Genomic DNA, 17,067 nt, shown 5'->3' with positions numbered 1-17,067 from the left:
CGGGAGCGGGCGGGCGCGGGGTCGGAGCCGGCGGGCGGGCGTGGAGCCGGAGGGGCCGGCGGGATGGCGCGGGCCGGGGCGGCGGGCGCGGGGCGTTGAGCGGCGGGCGCGATGCGGCGCTCGAGCACGGACGAGTCCACGTACCGGCGCAGCCCGTCGCCGGAGGGCAGGGGCTCGGGCTTCGCGCGCGGCGGCCAGTTCCGCCGCTGCAGCAGCCTGTGCGGGCGCGCGGGCGACGGCGGGGGTCCCTCCTGCGGCCTGCACGCGACCCCCGGCCCCAAGGCGGCCCAGGCGCGCTACACGTCGCCCAAGGGCAACAAGTACGTGGTCTTCTACCTGGACCTCTCCTTCATCTTCCTCCTAGAGCTGAAGCGCTGCAGCATGGCGCGCGGCTGCCTCCAGGGCGTCAAGTACCTCATGTTCGCCTTCAACCTGCTCTTCTGGGTGAGTCACGGCGGGGCCGGCAGCGGGGTCTGGGGGCGCCGGTGTCGCCGCTCCGGCTGGGCGTTTGGTCGAGGGGGCGGCGGAGAGCCCAGGGTCGCTGCTCTGGCCAGGGCTGGCGGCGGAGGTTTCCGCTATCGCGGGTGCCCGGCCGGGCCTCTGCCCCGGGGCTGCCCGGCCCGGCCCGCTCCCCTCTCTTGCGCATGTGCGCTCGGGATAGGGCCGCCCAGGACAGGGCCACCCCAGGCGCTGCGCCTGCCCAGCGGTCGGGGTCGAGCCCCGGGGGTGGCCCCCGCCCTGCGCCCGCTCCCCCGCTCAGCCTGCGTCCTCGCCCCGCCCCACTTCGCGCCCCTCCGAGCGCGGACCCAGGGACCCACCTCCGGGGCTCGGCGGGGAGCCGGCTGCTGGGCTCCTGTGGGAATGGGGTGGGGCCCCGGCAGCACTCGGGGGGACGAGTGCCTGCAGGGAGGCGCCTGGCTTTCCCGCCTCCTGCTCCTACTAGAGCTCCCCTAACTTCTGCAGAGGCGGGTTCGGGTTTGTTCGGCCTTGGGGCGGGGGTGTCCCGTGCGGCTTGTGTGCTGGGTGGAGTAGAGCTGAGGAGCAGGGAGGACAGTGCCCACTCCACCCCACCCCATAACTGCAGGTCTCACACCTGGCCAAGGTGGAGCAAGCCTGGTGTGACCTGGACCCTGTCCTGTCCCTGGACACTGAGCGGGGCTGGGCTGGAGTTGGGGGTGACCTCTGATTACCTGGGCCGGGCTGGGCTTCACTGGCTGGGCCAGGGGAGGCTTGGTGGAGAAGCGATGCCAAGGTCATTCCATCTCTGGTCTTGATTCCCAAGCCGGCTCTCCTGCAACTGGGCACACAGGGGCGTGGCTTCGGCTCCTGCCTGGGCAGTGGACTTCAGGGAGATGCTCACTTGCGTGTGGTCAAGGCCAAAAGCCCGGAAACCCGGGGCCACTTTCCTGCTCTTTCCTTCCCTGCTGGGCCCTGGCTCTTCTCTCTCCAGCTTGGGTAGGGGATGGGGGTCCCTGGGAGGGACAGCCAGCCTGGGCTGCCTGTGGGGTACAACCCAAGGAGGTTCCTGCCCCAGATGTCAATCTCCAGAAGAGGCCACCCCAAGGGTCTGTTCTCTGCTAGAGGTTCTGGGGAGGGCCGAGGCCCAGGACCAGGCCTGGAGGGTGCCCTGGAGGCTGGGGTGGACAGCGGAGGTGGGTGTGGGCTGGAAGCATGGCTAGGGCATGGGAAGAGGTGAATGTCCACTTGGGTGGCTGGCCAGTGGCAGCAGGCACCAGGGCAGTTAGTGCTAAGCATTGGCAGTGTGTGGGTGGGTGTCGCTGTGACGTGGGGGTGCAGAGTGACTGGGGGGACACTGCACGTAGGGGCAGTTCCTGGAACGTGGGCAGGTCCTGCTTCTCTCCCTACCTGCTCTCCTCAGTGACCTGGACACCTGCCTTCTGGGAGGAGGAGGAGGGGCCTCTGGGGGCCTGTCTGCTCTGAGAGCAGCCCAGCCTCTCGGGGTCCCCAGGTGGAGCTCTCTCTGCCCCAAGAGCCCTGAAGAAGCCTCCCTGCCCATTGCAGGGCACACACGCTCCATGGTCCCCGTGGCGGATGGCAGCCGCTGACCCACTCAACTGGAAAAGAACAAATCAGGAACCCTTGGGACCCCCGCCTGGGCTGCAAAATTCACTTGCTTTTTATTATCTAATTATACTCCCAGCCCAGCAAACTGCAGCCCCCGCTGCCAGCCCTGCCCCCCCAGCCTGGTGCCCGGTGGGGGTCTGAGACCGCAGGGCCAGAGCAGGGGCCCCAGCCCTGCCCAGGGGCCTGCTGGGGCTTGAAGCCACCATGCAGAGCACGTGGTGGGGGTGTAGAGGTGACAGCCACCCCCACCTTGTCCCTGAGTTCCTGTTGGTGACAAGGCTGGGGGTAGAATGGCAGGGCCAGTGTACCCCTCCCCCAGCCCCAGCTCCTTTGCTGAGGGGGTGTCTGCCCCCCCGTAGGAGGGATTTTTTTCCTTCCATTTCCCAGTCACACTGGGAGACCAGAGGACAGAACCTTCCATGGTGTTGCCTCAGTCTCCCCACTGGAGCCAACCATGGGGGCCGAGGCTGTGGGAGAGGGTCCCCACTGGCTGGACCTCAAGAGCCCTGTGTGTCTGTCCTGACCCCACCCTACCGGGCCAGGTGCTGGGCCTCCAGGGGTGCCCTGGCCAGTGGGGAGGGCAGTGGTGGGAGCCGGGTGGGGAGCTGTGCCCATCCTGGTGCGGCTCCCGGAGAAGGGTTGGTGTGGGGGGCCCAGGGAGTAGGTGGGCAGGACGGGAGTCTGCAGGCAGGTGGAGAAGCTGGGGGTGTGGGAATGGGGGGCCATGCTGCGCACCTACTCAGAGGTGGCTGCAGTGGTCTTTCTCTAGCTCCTGTCTGCCCACCTGCCTGGTCAGGCTGCCCCTCGGTTTTGCTCTCCTGTCCTCCAGCTCCAGCCTGGCACCCCTCTCTCCTGCCTGTGCCTCGGGGCTCACCTCAGAGCCCCCATTCTCTGAAAGGCAGACCCTCCCCAAGGCCTCCACTGACTCCTGGCTTCCTGAGACCTCTTTCTGGGCTGAGACCAGAGCCCCCCAGCACCCCTCACTGTAGGGCTGGGCCCCTGGTGGAGACCACAGCCCCTGACTGGGCCTAGGGTGGCCTTGGGGTCCTACTTGGTGGAAGTGGGACGGAGGGTGGGGTAGCTCCAGAGGTTCAGCTGGGTCTTGTTTATGTGCCGACTTCGAGGGCCCCTGGAGGGTGGGCTGCCAATGAGGGTCTGCACAGAGCCTCCAGCCTGGGGTCAAGGGGGAGGGGTCCTGAGGCAGCCAGGACGGGTAGGTAGCAGGTGCTGTGTCCCGGTGGTGGGGAGCCCAGACAGATATGCAGACGTGGCGCGGCCCCAACCCCCAGACCCCCAGACGCCTGCCCTCCTTTGGCAAGCAGCGTCCTTACTAGCTGGCCACATCTCCACTGGGCAGTCACTGATGCTCCTGGAGGTGTGCACAGGTGGGGTGGCCTGGTTAGGGCCAGGGTCCCTGTGGTGGGGCCGGGTGTCCCCTGGGAGTCCTGTCCTCGTGGGAGAGGGCTACGTAGGGCCCATGAGTGAGGACAGCCAGCAGCGGGGCGGGTTGAGGGGTCCCCACCCCCTTGCTCTCAGCCTCTGCCAGCAAAGCTCTTCCCATAATGGAATCGAGGTCCCGCGGGTGGACGGAGAGGACAGGCCTGCTCTTCCTGCCCTCCCCCGCCCCGTCCCACGAGCACCTGGGTGGAGGCTGTTTCTGTGGCTCCCGTATGGCCAGCCGCGGGCTGTGTAAGGGCTGCCCGCCGTCCCGCCTGGGCCCCAGCCAGCAGCCTGGCTCCTCCCAGGCTGGGTCCTGGCCAGGCGAGCCCTCCACGCGGCCCCGTCTCCTTCCCACCGCACACCAGGCGCTCAGTGGAAGCCTCAGGCTGCTCCTTGAACGTGTGGTTGGGGTCTGTCTGGGCAGCCGGGGTGGGACCCAGGGCAAGTCCTGTCCTCCCCAGGCCTCAGTTTCCTGGTCTGCACCACAGGGCACTGTGCTGGGTCAGGGTCCCCAGACACTGGGCTGGCACAGGAGGTGGGCAGTCCCCCTCAGCTCCCACCCAGCCTGCTGACCCCAGGTGGGCAGAGGCCTGGCTGGAGGAGGTGTGGGGTCAGAGTCAGGTGTCCAGGGCCCAAACTCTGCCTCCCCCTGTCTTACCGGGAGGGGACTGAGGGGCTGCCCTGGCCCTGCCCAGCGGGCATGGGGGCCCATTCTGTCACCCCCAGGGCAGGTCCTGGCAGTGCTCGGGCCTCTGCTCTGGAGTCGACGGTGACTTGCTGGGAGAGGCGCAGGCTGGGCCCTTGGCTTTCTTTCCCTGTGATGAGCTATGACGACGTCCGACAGCCATGCCCAGGCTGCCTGTCACTGGCCTCTGGGCAGGGCACTGTGATATGGTGGCGGAGGAGGGGACCCTGAGGGTGGCCAAGGGCCCTGCACCGAGCTCCCGGGGCCTCCTTTGCTGACTTTAGCATCCTGGGTGTTCTCGGTGGGGACGGCAGCAAACACACAAGTCCATTTCTGCACAAACCACTGTGCGTCTGCTCTTTGGGGAGTTCATGGCTCCTCTGAAGGGTTGGGGGTGGCAGCGGTTGGTCGGGGGACCCTGCCTGCCCAACTGTGGGCCCCAGATGGCTCTGTCCACCTGGTGACCGAGACGCGGCTCCATGGGGCCTCTGTGGGTCCCCAGAGTCCAGTGTGGTGGCAGGGCAGGTGAGCCTCTGTGTGGAGAGAACCTTCTAGACATAGGGCAAAACTGGAGGGTTCTTTCTTGGGCAGAGACATGGCCTCAGCCACTAAGGGCTGCAGGGGGCAGGCGGAGAGGCCGGGGGGCCTGTGCTCAGGAAGGGGGAGTGCGTGTGGTAGTGCGGGTCTCAGCTGCACCTGCCCGAAGTGAGGTCCTGGCCCTCCGCCTCCTGGCCTGGCAGTGACGCTTCCTCTCCTCTCCCAAGCAGCCCTGCTGAGGTCACGGTCTCTCCTCTGGATGCCCCTCGCCCCTCCCACAAACTCCTACTCACCCTGCAAGACCCAGCTCTGCTTCCCTGGGAAGGGGGACCTGCTGGTGAGGGCCGCTTTGCTCTCCCTGCCTTGGACTCTGGCCTCAGTGGGTCCTTGGTCAGTGGATGTGGCCAGTCTCCTCATCTGTGAGTCTGGGGGGCACCTGGAGAGCTCCCAGGGTCGGGGTGACTGGACAAGGAGTGTGATGTAAGGATCTGGTGTCTTGACCGCTTCCCACACGTCCAGTTGCTCAGGGCTGGCTAAGAAAACAAATCAGGGTGCGGTGGCTCACGCTTGTAATCCTAGCATTTTGGGAGGCTGAGGCGGGAGGGTCACTTAAGGCCAGGAGTTTAAGACCAGCCTGAGCAACATAGTGAGACCCAATTCTACAAAAAGTAAGAAGAAAATTAGCCAGGTGTGGTGGTGCGCACCTGTAGTCCCTGCTACTCGGGAAGCTGAGGCAGGAGGATCGCTTGAGCCCAGGAGTTGAGGCTGCAGTGAGCTGATTGTGCCACTGCAGTCCAGCCTAGACGACAGAGTGAGACCCTGTCTCTTAAAAAAAGAGAAAAAAAAAGAAAAAAAATGACAGCCAATTGTACAGATTTTAAGTGGAGAGACTCTTCATACCTGGTAACCAACATTCCAGCCAAGATGGGCCATTTCCTCTGCACACAGCCTTGGCCTCTGCGGGAACCCAGCCCTCCACCCTGTTCCAAGGGCTGGGCCAGCTGCCTGGCCATCTGCCACACTAGCTGGTGACTCGAGGGGCAGTGGGCAGAGGGCCAGCCAGCACTGCCCCCAGGCCGGGAGGGGAGCGCATGCCATGGTCCCCACCCCCAGCCTGAGGCTAAGCCCAAAATCCACAGACAAGCACAGCGAGGACAGAGGGGGAGGTCAAAGGACGTTGGCAGCACGTGCCACGTGCCAGGGCTGGGTGCCGGGGGTGACAGAGGCCTCCTGGCCGTCATTGGCTCAGTCTTGGGCAGAGCCCACAGTCACTTTTGAAGGTCTTGGCGAGCCAGTGCTGAGTAGGGCTGGGCTGACACCAGCTAGAGGACGGTCCCATGCGGTGCTGGGCTGGGCCCAGGTGCCCAGCGGAACACTGATGGGGCCTCCCCGCCCCCCAGGTGTTCCCCCCTGGGCTACATTTGACTGGGGAGGGACTGGTGCTCCTGCCCCCGCCCCCGCCCCCGGGGACTCAGTCCTGCTTACCCTGCCTCTGGATGTTCCGTCCAATGGGGCCCATTTTCTCTTGCACTTTGAGGCTGTAATTTTCCTGCCAAAATGTTTTAAAAGCTGCATGCATAGAAACATTTTCAAAATTACAGGTCATTTTATTAACCACGCGCATGCATTCTTTAGTGCTGGCGCGTCTGAGAGTGCAGTGACGGGTCCGTGGGGTCTGCAGGCATGGGGCGGCCTTAGGGCTCGAGGGAAGCGCCGGGTCGCAAGGCGAGGCCGTGAGCGTGGGGCTGCCTGCCAGGGTGCAGGGCGTCTGTCACTGTGCTTGTGGTGGTGCCCGGCTGGTGGCAGTAAGCAGGTGGGGGTGGAGGTGAGGATGTTTCCTGGAGTGCTCATCAAGGAAGTAAGTTCCCACCAGGGCTGGGGCAGTTGTGGAAGGGGATGGGGCTTGGGGTGTAGGGCTCCTTCCTGTCCAGGCCCCCATGGAACAGGGTGTTCGTCCCCCAACCAGGCCTGGCGCCAGCCACTTTGCATGGCCTCCTACCCAAGTCCTTCGCGCGTCCCTGTGGGGCAAGGGGAGCTCAGAGCGGCTCATTTTCCTGCTGACTTGAGTGGTTTGCTGTCCTTGGAAGGCAGAGGTGGATGGCTCGGGCAGTCTGGGCTCTAAACGACAGTTTTCCCTGTTCAACCAGCACCTCCTCTCTGCTCAGGGACCTGCCATCACCTGGCCTGGGTGCTCAGCCCCGAGGTGTGACTGGCAGGGGGCCGCTTGGTTCCTCAAGGGCAGGACATGCTGTTCGCTGGGCATTGTGCCTGGGGTCACCGGGGTCAGCCTGGCAGGTAGCCATTTCCCGGGGCCTCTTCTGTGGGGCAGGCACAGAGCTGGGAGGTAGCCCCCCTCGGTGATTGGGACCCAGGGCCTCACGTCCCCAGTCCCAGGGGCAGCAACATGGCAGGGCCATGTGTGTCCTATCTGCTCCTCCACTCCCCCCGAGTCACCCCCTGGGTTCTGGAAGGTTCCCTGAGACCTGGGAACCGCCAGAGGCCATGGGGAGCCCCTCGTCTCTCCATGTCAGGATGTGTCTGGTGGGAGGACTGAGCCATTGCCTGTCTAGCAGGTCTCTCCTGTGCTCATTGGTGTTACAAGTGTCACCTCCTCAAAGACGGGTCGGTGCCCAGAGGTGCTGCCAGGCCCAGCCTCACCCCCTCCTAGCGTCCCTGGCTGCGGTCAGCACTGTGTACATCCCATGGCAGGGGTCCTGGTCCCACGGGAAGGAGGGCATCTCTGTGTTGCTGGCAGACCCCTGCCCTACCCTACAGCTGTGCCCCAAGCCCAGCTCTCTCGGGGAGGACAGACCCTGTTTCTGCTCTCGGGCATATCATGCCCCAGCTCGCCATACCCAGGGCTCACCCCTGCCCTGGCGAGTCCCAAGCCACCCTCCTCTGGCTGTGCCCGCTCCCACCTCCACGCCCTTTCCAGGCTCCCAGGTGTGCCCCCTCACCTCTGGGCCGGGTTGCTCAGAAGCCACCCCAGGCTGGGCGCTGTGCTGAAGCTGTCTGTCGACTCCTCGGCAGCCCCTCGGGGAGCTGCAGGGCCGTGCCGTCAGAGTGGGGGCAAGTTGGCCCTGTGTCAGGATGCCCCCCATCCTGGTGCCCAGAGCACAGGGGCCGACCCCTCTTGTGCCAGTCTGTCCGTTTCTCCCCACCCCTATTTCCTGTGCCCTGGGAGAGGCCCTGGGCTCTGGGTGTCTGCGCTCGGCAAAGCTTCCCAGGGCGGGCCCTGAGCCCCAAGCTCCAGAAACGTCTTGTTCTCCCTGTTAAGCAGAGGAGCCAGCCTTCCATGGGAAGCCCCTGGCAGGACAGAGCCTGCATTCACCCCAGGATGGACTGGGCAGGTGGGTGCTCTCAGCTGTGCTGGGAGGCGGGATTTTCCTGCTCTGCAGGGTTTGGCCCTGAGGGGCCTGGAAGGACCCCTGACACCAGTAATGGCCTGAGCCTGCACCCCTGGGCGCCTGTGGCTGCTCTTGCCCTTGGTCTGGGAGCCTTGCCATGGCGGTCCTGCTGCCCCACCCGGGGGCTGGGGAGGGGTGTGCGTGCGTGCACCTGGGGCAGGGGTCTCGGGCCTGCCTGAGCCCTGGAGGTCCCTGTGTGGGCTGAGGCCCTGGGCCTGGTGTAGCCGGGCGGCCGGCGTGGTGGGATGGGGCTGCCGGCGGCCCCTCTCCCAGCCCTAGTTTCTTTGGAAAATGCATGAGTTTGGCCACTGGGACTCAGGAAGCTTTTATGGGGTGATGTGGGTGGACGCCGTTTCCTCAAGTCCGGGGGCTCCACGGAGTCGAGGGGCAGCTTTGCCAGTCCACGCTCATGTCCTGTCCCCTCCTCCTGAGTGGGGCAGGGGCCCCGGGGCAGGAACACACCCTCCCGTTTCATCCCGGAGTGACCCAGAGCCCACAGCCTCAGTCGGAGGAACGGGGGGCCAAAGCCACAGCCCCCACCGGCCACCTGGGCTGAGCCCTGCTCCCCCAGACTGGACGTCCCATCATGGGAGGCTGTGAGCCCTCAGATCCACTGCCCCCTTCGCTTACCCCCGACTCCCGTTTCTACTGATTTTCACCGCAATGAGCAGTGGTGAAACGCACTGAAAGCTGGTTGTGGAAGGCCCCTGGGGAGGAGGCTGTGAGTAGGTGCCCCCTTGAGACCCTCCTATCCCATCAGTGCCCACGTGGCTGTGACAAACCCTAATTAATTATGAGCAGAGGTGCGAGGGCATCAGGGCTCCCTTGCCTAGGGTGACAGGTACAGGCAGGGACACCACAGCGGGATGGCAGACACTTGGGGTCTGTGTTCGGAATCCCCAGGACCACCCGCCAAGAAGCCTGGTTTGGGAGTGAGGGAGCAGGGGCCGCAGACTGCATGGTCCGAGACATCTGTCCAGTGGGCAGACCTGCGGGGCAGCATGGGGGGGTACAGGCTGGGCCTTGGGGGCCAGAGAAGACCCAGGCCCTCTGCTCCAGGCAGTGAGGTGGGCAGACGCTTCCTGGGCGGAGTGGCGTTCTGGGGAGGCACTGGTCATTTCAGGCAGGGGCTGGCACCCCACCACTGTGGGTCGGGGGCACCTGCCCGGGGTGTTGTGTAAGACTGGGGAGGGGCGCCCAGGCCCAGTGACCCCACAGGATTCCTGTCCCGGGAGGCCAGCAGGGCAGGTGAGGATGGGCTGGGGGCCTGCCCTGGACACCCTGAGGGCTGTTGTGGGCATTAGTGGGACTCTGGGTGGCTCTGGGGCTCAGGCTGAGAGACGGCACGACCTGGGGGTGGGCTGGGCTGTGCCAGGTGCGGAGCCTACCTCACGCTGCCTCCCCTCGCTGTGGTTCCAGCTGGGAGGCTGCGGTGTGCTGGGCGTTGGCATCTGGCTGGCTGCCACGCAGGGGAACTTCGCCACCCTGTCCTCCTCCTTCCCCTCCCTGTCGGCCGCCAACCTGCTCATCATCACTGGCGCCTTCGTCATGGCCATAGGCTTCGTGGGCTGTATCGGGGCCATCAAGGAGAACAAGTGCCTCCTGCTCACGGTGAGTGCCGGCGGGGTCTGTGTGGGCTCGTGGGGCAGCGCCGGGGCTCCGGGGGCTCCACTGGTTCCCCAAGCCGTGGCTGCTGAGGTCCACTTGACACACGGGCCCCACCTTGGGGGCCTGGCCTGGAGGGACACGAGGACCAGGCTGGGGCGGAGGGTCCGGGGCCTGGAGCAGCCCTGGGGGCCCTTTGCTGGGTACTCCAGGCCAGGCTGGGTTGGGGGGCTGCTGGCCCAGGAGAACATGCTGCAGCTTGGTGGGCCCTCCCTTGCCCCCCGCCTTGCCGGGGCGTGGACACACGTGAACGGAGGCACACCCCATCCACGTGTGCAGCCACTACTGGGCTTGTTCTCTCCAAGCCTCATCCCTGACCACCTCCAGCCCCGCCCTGGGCCTGACCTCTCAGCCCCCCAGGACCCTCTGCCGAGAGCCGGGCAGCCTGGCCTGTGCCTCTGGGATGGATCTGTGGGCAGGATGTTTCCCCTCCTCAGAAATGCTAATCATGGACAACTAAATAGGGAAAGGATCCCTGAGTGAGCCCAGCCAAGGCCTTGGACAGGGTGGATGCCTGCTCGCATCCTACGTCATGAGGCTGAGAGGGGTCCCCTTGTCTGAGGGGCTTCTTCAGGTCCCCGGCCCTGGTGGAGCCAGCCCACACCCCCCACGCCCCGACCTGTGTCAGCTTTCATGGAGTCCAGCACGTTCAGGAAGATGTTCCCAGTTGGGGCTGGGAACCCCGTGGAGGCAGTGCGGGACGCAGGGCACAGTGGGGTCCGTAGAAGCCCTGCTGGGGCTCAGGGCTCCTTGGGCAGTGGAGGAAGCTGCAGTGTGGCCTCCACAAAGCCCGGCACCCTTGGCCCAGGGGCTGACCTGCCATTTGGAGCCCAGTCTGAACAGAGACTGGATGCGGCAGGAGACGACAATGCCTGCCCCCCAGGCCAGCCCCACTTGTGCCCACCCTGTCCATGCCTCCCTGCCTCTTTGTGGCGTCAGTGACCCACATGGAGGGACAGGCTGGGAAGGCTGCCTCCACCCGCTCAGCTGGCCAGGGGCACCCAGGGCAGGTTTGGGGCTGTGCCCTGGCGCGTGGTGTGGGGGGATTCCTGGAGGGTGCGGTCAGAGGTGGAGGCTTCTGCCATTGTCCAGGCACCTTGCTCTCACCTGAGGGAGCGCTGGCCACCCTAGCTGCCCTGAGGGGTGTGATGTGGGAGTTGGGGGGCACCACGGTCCAGCCCCGCCCTCGCCAGGCAGGAGTGCTCCACCTCCCGTGGCCACATGTTTGGGATCCATCTCAAACCTCCCAGAGGAGGTATCCTAAGTGCAGCTGATGGGCGGGAGGCTTGGGGCCTCTGGAATGGGGACTTGTCCTTACTTGGGGGTGTCTGGGTCACTCTGATGGGGTGGAGGGAGCCCAGGCCAGCCCAAGGCCACAAAGCTGAGAGGCTGAGCAAGATACGATGTCCACTGTCCCCGAACCTGGGATTAAAGGTTCCAGGCAGGGTGGGGTGGCACTGGGGGGTCTCCAGGTGCAGGGATCTGGCTGGGGTTTCTGGCAGCACCACCTGGCCCTTGGCATGCTGTCAGGCTTGGCGGGGGCAGGGTCTGGGGTGGCCAGGGTCCGGGTCACCAAAGCCTGTCCCTCTCCGGCAGTTCTTCGTGATGCTGCTGCTCGTGTTCCTGCTGGAGACCACCATTGCCGTCCTCTTCTTCGCCTACACTGACAAGGTACAGCTGCTCGGCCCCTGCCCAGCGAGCACCGTGGCTGTGCAGACGGGAGTGGGGCATGGGCACCGTGGGCTCGCACTTACCCACTGCCCTCGAGGGGTTCCTGGCAGCACTGGGGGGTGTGTTTGTGGCTCCCTACCCAGGGGCGCTCAGCGAGGCTGACCCCAGCCGTCCGGTGAGCACCTTATGGATCCCGCGGCGTCCCAGCCGCTGTTCCCCGTTCACGCTGCCCTCCCCTGCGTGTTATCTGGAATTCCGACTCCCGTCTTCCCCTTATGTGCATCAGGATGGGCCTGTTCATTTGTGTTGTACACTCTGGTCACGATCTAGTCGTTAGTTTTTGCTCACGTTCCATCTGTGGCCACGGGGAGCTCCTCTGGTTGGCTCCTGTGTCCCTCTGACGTGCCCGTCAGCGGACTTTCCCTGTTGGAGCACTTCCCGACTTTCTGGCACGCGGGGTGCTCCAGGCTCCTTGTGCCATCCCTGCCCAGGCCCCAGATCAACCGCTTCTCCAAGGAGCCCTGGTCTCCGCTGGAGGGGGACCCAGAGACCAAGGCCTGGCTGGGCGTGCTCGCTACTCCAGGGTGCCGCAGCTTCTGGCCCTCAGCTCACGGCAGGGACGTGTGTTTGTGCCAACAAGTGGGTGCACACGTATCTGCTCACCCCGTCCCTGTACCCCAGGACCCCATGGTCCTCCCCCAGCCTGAGAAGGAAGCCAGGGAAGGGCCTCCTGAGCAGACACGAGGCCTGGACCGTGTCCTCAGCTTGATGGGTGGCGCCAGGGAGTGACTTCATGGGCGGACCGGGTCTGGAGGAGAGAGGGCACAGTGAGGGACCCTGCTGACCCCGCCACCCCCACAGATTGATAGGTATGCCCAGCGAGACCTGAAGAAGGGCCTGCACCTGTACGGCACACAGGGCAACGTGGGCCTGACCAACGCCTGGAGCATCATCCAGACTGACGTGAGGCGGGGGGAGGCCCTGGTGGGGGTGGGCGGGGCCTGCAGGCGCACCCCTGCCGCGGGACGGCCTGCCCTCCCCCTTGAGCCCCAGCGCCAGGCCTGTGCTTGCCCCCCAGTTCCGCTGCTGCGGCGTCTCCAACTACACTGACTGGTTTGAGGTGTACAATGCCACGCGCGTGCCCGACTCCTGCTGCCTGGAGTTCAGCGAGAGCTGTGGGCTGCACGCACCCGGCACCTGGTGGAAAGCGGTGAGTGAGACCCCACCCCCTGGGGGTTTGCGGGGACCTAGAGGGTGGGGGCTGTGAGCCAGGAGGGCTCCAGCCTGGGTGACGCGGCTCTCCTCCAGCCCTGTTACGAGACGGTGAAGATGTGGCTTCAGGAGAACCTGCTGGCTGTGGGCGTCTTCGGGCTGTGCACGGCGCTGGTGCAGGTACAGTAGCCTGAGCTGCGAGGGCCTGTTCCCTGGGAGGGAAGCAGAATAGCAAAGGCCTTGTCCCTGCGGGGCCCGTGGTCGGGTGGACCTGGTAGTGAACGCTGCCCTGCAAGGAGCCAGTGTCCCGGACAGAGGCAGGGCCGCAGGGGACGGTCAGGGGTGGACAAGCTGGCCCGAGCTCCAAGCGTGGCCGTCTCCCAGCAGAGGCAGGGGGCGGGGGGGGGGCAGCAGGTTCCTGCAGCTCTAGGCCTGGGAGGGTCTGAACCTCACAGGGTGGGGCCTGCTCACCCAGGCATGGGGGACCCGGGGGTTTCAGGGCTCAGCCCTTAGGTCCCCCTTTCCTGCAGTTTGGCCAGCCTGGGCTCCTCTGGCAGTTCTGGGGGTGTGTTCTGGGCCTTGGCGCCTCTGTGATGACCCAAATGGAGGAGCTGGGGGTGGGGTGTGCAGGACTCTGCCCGCTACGTCCTGTGCCAGGGTGCATCAGGGCCAGGGCACCTGCTGGGGGCGGGGTCCCCTCTGGGCAGTGGCCTGTGGCTCCCTGAGCAGCTCCACCCTCCTCCTATCCCCACAGATTTTGGGCCTGACTTTTGCCATGACCATGTACTGCCAGGTGGTCAAGGCGGACACCTCCTGTGCGTAGGCTGCCTGTCACCTCGCTTCTCTACCAAAGGCCGCCACCCCCCAGGACATGGCCACACACCCACTTTTCCCACCACAGGACTCGGTGCTGCACCCTGGCTGGGCTCTCGGTGCACCTGCGCTGAGCAGGTGCCTGCAGCCCCCAGGAATCCTGTCCCTGGAAGGCCCTGGGGTCTCTGCACCAGCGGAGGGGCGGCCAAGCGCTGGCTGCGGTACCCAAGGCTGGGGGGCGGGAGGGGCTACCAGCAGTTTTTATACCTATGTATCCTCCAGAGCAGTGCTCACACAGGATGGGGCGGCCAAGCTGTGGTCCCCAGCCTCCCACAGACACTGGGTGGGGTGCAGGGGCTGGATCTCAGCCGCCCTCAGGCCGCTCACTGGTCCTGGTGCTCCAGGCGGGGCACAGGCCCCGTCATCCACATTCCGGCGGTGCCCGGGCTCCAGGTGCATCTCAATAAAGAGTGTGAGCAGCAGCCCCGTGTGTGTTGCCAGTCTGTCCCCTGCCCCCCTCTCCCTGCCGGCACCAGGCAGACTCCGCAGCTGCCACGCAGAGTGGACACTCCCACCAGTGCAGCGTGGGCCTGCCGCGTTGGCTAGGAAAGCGCACGCCTGCATGAGCTGCCGCAGAGGACAGAGCCGCAGGGCCACTGGTTAAAGAAGTCCATTACATTAGCCACAGGAAGTGGCGCAGAGGCCCCTGGGGAGATTTCTGAGCCCCTCACCTGCCGACTCCCCATCTCAGCCCCTCCCCTGGGGTGTGCTCGAGGTGGAGCTCCGCTCACCCCCCATCCCCATATCCGTTTCTGTTCCTAGGAGCGCTGCCCTTCTAAGTGGGCTGGCAGAAGCAAAACAGTTGTCAGGCGCAGAATTAGAGAAATGGTCAAAATGCATCAAACTACCTCAAAAACAGGATTCTTACAACCAGAGAGTGAAGAGGGTTGTGGTGGTGACAGCCAGCACAGGGATGACAGTTGGGGGGGTCCAGGTTGGGGCATGGGCACCTCCCAGGAGCCTCACTAGCTCGGGGGCATCTGATCCCCCAAACTGCACCCCACAATCTCTAGTTCCAGCTCACTCCTGCCACCTCCAGGGCCCTACCGGCTCCCCATCACCCCTGGGGCACACTTGGCCCCCCAGCTGTCACCATCCTGTGTGGTACATCCACCTGTCTGCACCAAGCGCTGACCTTGGGGGGACATGAGCAGGGTGTCCGAGTGCCTGGCCCAGAGCTGGGGCCGCCCCTCCCTCTGCCCTCCCAGTTAGAGGGTCTGGCCCACGTCCCAGCTCTCAGCTCTGAGCTCAATTCCTGTCACAAACCCTTGTGGCTAAATTGGCCCCAGCTCCACCCGAGATGCGTGGCCCCACTGTCGGCCCCTATGGCATCCTCAGTGGCCAGAGGGACACTGGCGGCCTGGCCCTGCCCACTCCCACTTGGAGTCTCTCCCCACCCAGGACCCCTGCCTGGAACACTCACCCACCTGTGCCCTGGGGTCTCTGAGGGAGCACCTGATGCGGCCTGCTGCCCCAGCACGGCCGGCAGCCCACATGTGGGTGTTGACGTGGTGCCACGGGTAGTGGGCCCACGGCTCCCAGACCCCCGCCCTCCCTGCTTGGCTGGGTCTTCGACGCTGGGGAGGGAGCTGGGGGGGCTCCGCTTCCAGCCAGATCAACTGGTTGGTCAGGGAGAGAACAGGGCTCAGCCCAAGGCGCCCCTTGCTGTGGCCCCCCAGAGCTGCTGGTGCTCTGGTCTCAGCCTCACGCCCTGGCGGGCAGGGCACACTGCACACCCACTTCTCCCAAGCGCCACACCCACTTCTCCCAAGCGCCATACACGCAGCCGTGGCACCTGAGCACAGCGACTTCCTGACACACTGGGTGGCACGAGGCTGCCTACTGCTCCTGTCCCCTGCTCAGGCCAGCCCCACCCCCCAGATCTGCAGGGGCAGGGCAGCCCCTGAGGGCCCCTTGGGGGTTGGGATAGGGTGGTTGGCTGAGGCTGTCCACCCCACAGCTCCCCTGACCATACTGAGCCCCTAGCCTGTGGTCACACTTGTACAGCTGGGTGGCCGGGGGCTGCCCCAGCCAGAAGCCAGCAGGATGCAGCCAGTCAGTGTCCTGAGGCTGGTTTCTGCCACGGCCCACCTGGCAGCCAGGTGGACCTCTCACCCACACTGAGAGCAGCTCCCTCGGCCGAGTGGCCCTGACAAGGGGTCCAGCCAGGCCTGCCTGTGAGTTGGGCCAGGCCCTGACCCCAAGGACAAACATCTGTCCCCTTAAAACCCTCCCCCATTCCCAAACCCATGGTGCGGAAATGATTCCTGTGCCCCAGACCCCAAGGGCTTCATGGAAGCTACAAAGCTCAGGGCTGGGCCTGGTTAGAGGGTTTGGTGGGCATGACCAGGGTGGGCTATAGGCCCTTGGTCAGTGATTGCAGAGGACCCGCCTGTGCGGAGCCAGCGGGAGGAGAAAACCCCACTGACACTGACGCCCAGGAAGGGCTAAGGAGCCTCACAGCCAGTGGGGGTGGGGGCGGCCACGCCGGGGTGTGTGGTGCCTCCAAATGCCCAGACACCTCCCTGACATCTGGGCTGGGCCTGGCCACGGCTGCACCACAGGGCACGTGGAGCCGGCCAGCTGCCAGCCTCGAGCCACATTTTAGCAGTCAGGCCATCTTCCCCGACTCAGCCATGGTCCCTCACTACGTTCCAGGCTGTGGCCAGGCCAGCACGGGGTCATGCGATCTGAGGTGGCAGAGCTGACCTGGGGTCCAGGGCCAGAGTTTCAAGGGGGTAGGGCTGGCTCCTCTGAGCCCCCGTTTCCAACGTGGCCCGCACGCCTTAGCCATGCTGGGCTCGGTGGGGACACTGGCGTGCCCGCTGCAGGTACCAGGCGCCTGTGCACACACGTGCCCATGGCAGGCCAGGTGTGACTGTGGTGCGTGGGGCAGAGCCCTCAGCTGTGCCGTTGCCAGGCCCTGGGGTCCAGCTGTGGGTGGGTCTGGGATTGCTCCGGAGCTTCCAAATCCAACCCCAGGAGTCAGGGAGCAGCTGGGACAGGCCCGTGGGGGCTGTGGGTCCTGCCCCCACCAGCCAACTGGGTGCCCCCTCAGCCAGGACTCCTCCCAAAACTTGTACCCAGGACAGGGCCCCCTCCATGTGAGGGTAGGGCGTCACGCGGTACCTGGCCTCCCACTGAGGACCGCACAGACGTGTCTCAGCAACAGAGCAGAGCCTGTATTTCATACAGTTGGTCCCCGTGTGGCTTAGGGCTGTGCTGCCCAGCCTAGAGCAGGTCGTAGAAGTAGTCCAGGCCCTGGCCCAGCTCCCAGATGGAGACCCCGACGCCCAGCTCCCTGGCCAGCTCCAGCCTCACCTGTAGAGACTATGGGCAGACAGAGGTGTGGGCACCTGCCAGGGCTCCCGCCCCTCAACGCACCTGGGGACTCTCCCAAGGCCAAGAGGCAGCATGGCCAGACTCGGCTGACTGCCGCTGCGCACCGCGGCGGGGAAGGGCTGCTGTGTCACTCAGCCTGACCAGAACCGC

General features: G+C 65.5%; 2 protein-coding genes across 2 annotated transcripts in view; one reads left to right on the top strand and one right to left on the bottom strand.

Moving 5' to 3' along the window:
• The window catches only part of TSPAN4 (tetraspanin 4), a 17,227-nt gene extending 3,236 nt beyond the window's left edge, over nucleotides 1-13,991 (top strand). The window contains exons 2-8 of the mRNA XM_012651998.1: nucleotides 365-444; nucleotides 9,574-9,765; nucleotides 11,416-11,490; nucleotides 12,352-12,453; nucleotides 12,569-12,700; nucleotides 12,799-12,882; nucleotides 13,457-13,991. Of these exons, the coding sequence (XP_012507452.1) occupies nucleotides 382-444; nucleotides 9,574-9,765; nucleotides 11,416-11,490; nucleotides 12,352-12,453; nucleotides 12,569-12,700; nucleotides 12,799-12,882; nucleotides 13,457-13,525 (717 nt within the window). The 5' untranslated portion in view covers nucleotides 365-381 and the 3' untranslated portion in view covers nucleotides 13,526-13,991. The remainder of the gene's footprint in view (nucleotides 1-364; nucleotides 445-9,573; nucleotides 9,766-11,415; nucleotides 11,491-12,351; nucleotides 12,454-12,568; nucleotides 12,701-12,798; nucleotides 12,883-13,456) is intronic.
• Nucleotides 12,855-17,067, bottom strand: part of CHID1 (chitinase domain containing 1) — a 33,304-nt gene continuing 29,091 nt past the window's right edge. The window contains exons 12-13 of the mRNA XM_012651997.1: nucleotides 16,705-16,905; nucleotides 12,855-12,914 (exon numbers count right to left, since the gene is read on the bottom strand). Coding sequence (XP_012507451.1) covers nucleotides 16,807-16,905 — 99 coding nt within the window. The 3' untranslated portion in view covers nucleotides 12,855-12,914; nucleotides 16,705-16,806. The remainder of the gene's footprint in view (nucleotides 12,915-16,704; nucleotides 16,906-17,067) is intronic.

Source organism: Propithecus coquereli, unplaced genomic scaffold (assembly GCF_000956105.1).
Source record: "Propithecus coquereli isolate 6110/MARCELLA unplaced genomic scaffold, Pcoq_1.0 Scaffold377, whole genome shotgun sequence".
Lineage (NCBI taxonomy): Eukaryota > Metazoa > Chordata > Mammalia > Primates > Indriidae > Propithecus > Propithecus coquereli.
This window is presented reverse-complemented; position numbering and strand designations above follow the sequence as displayed.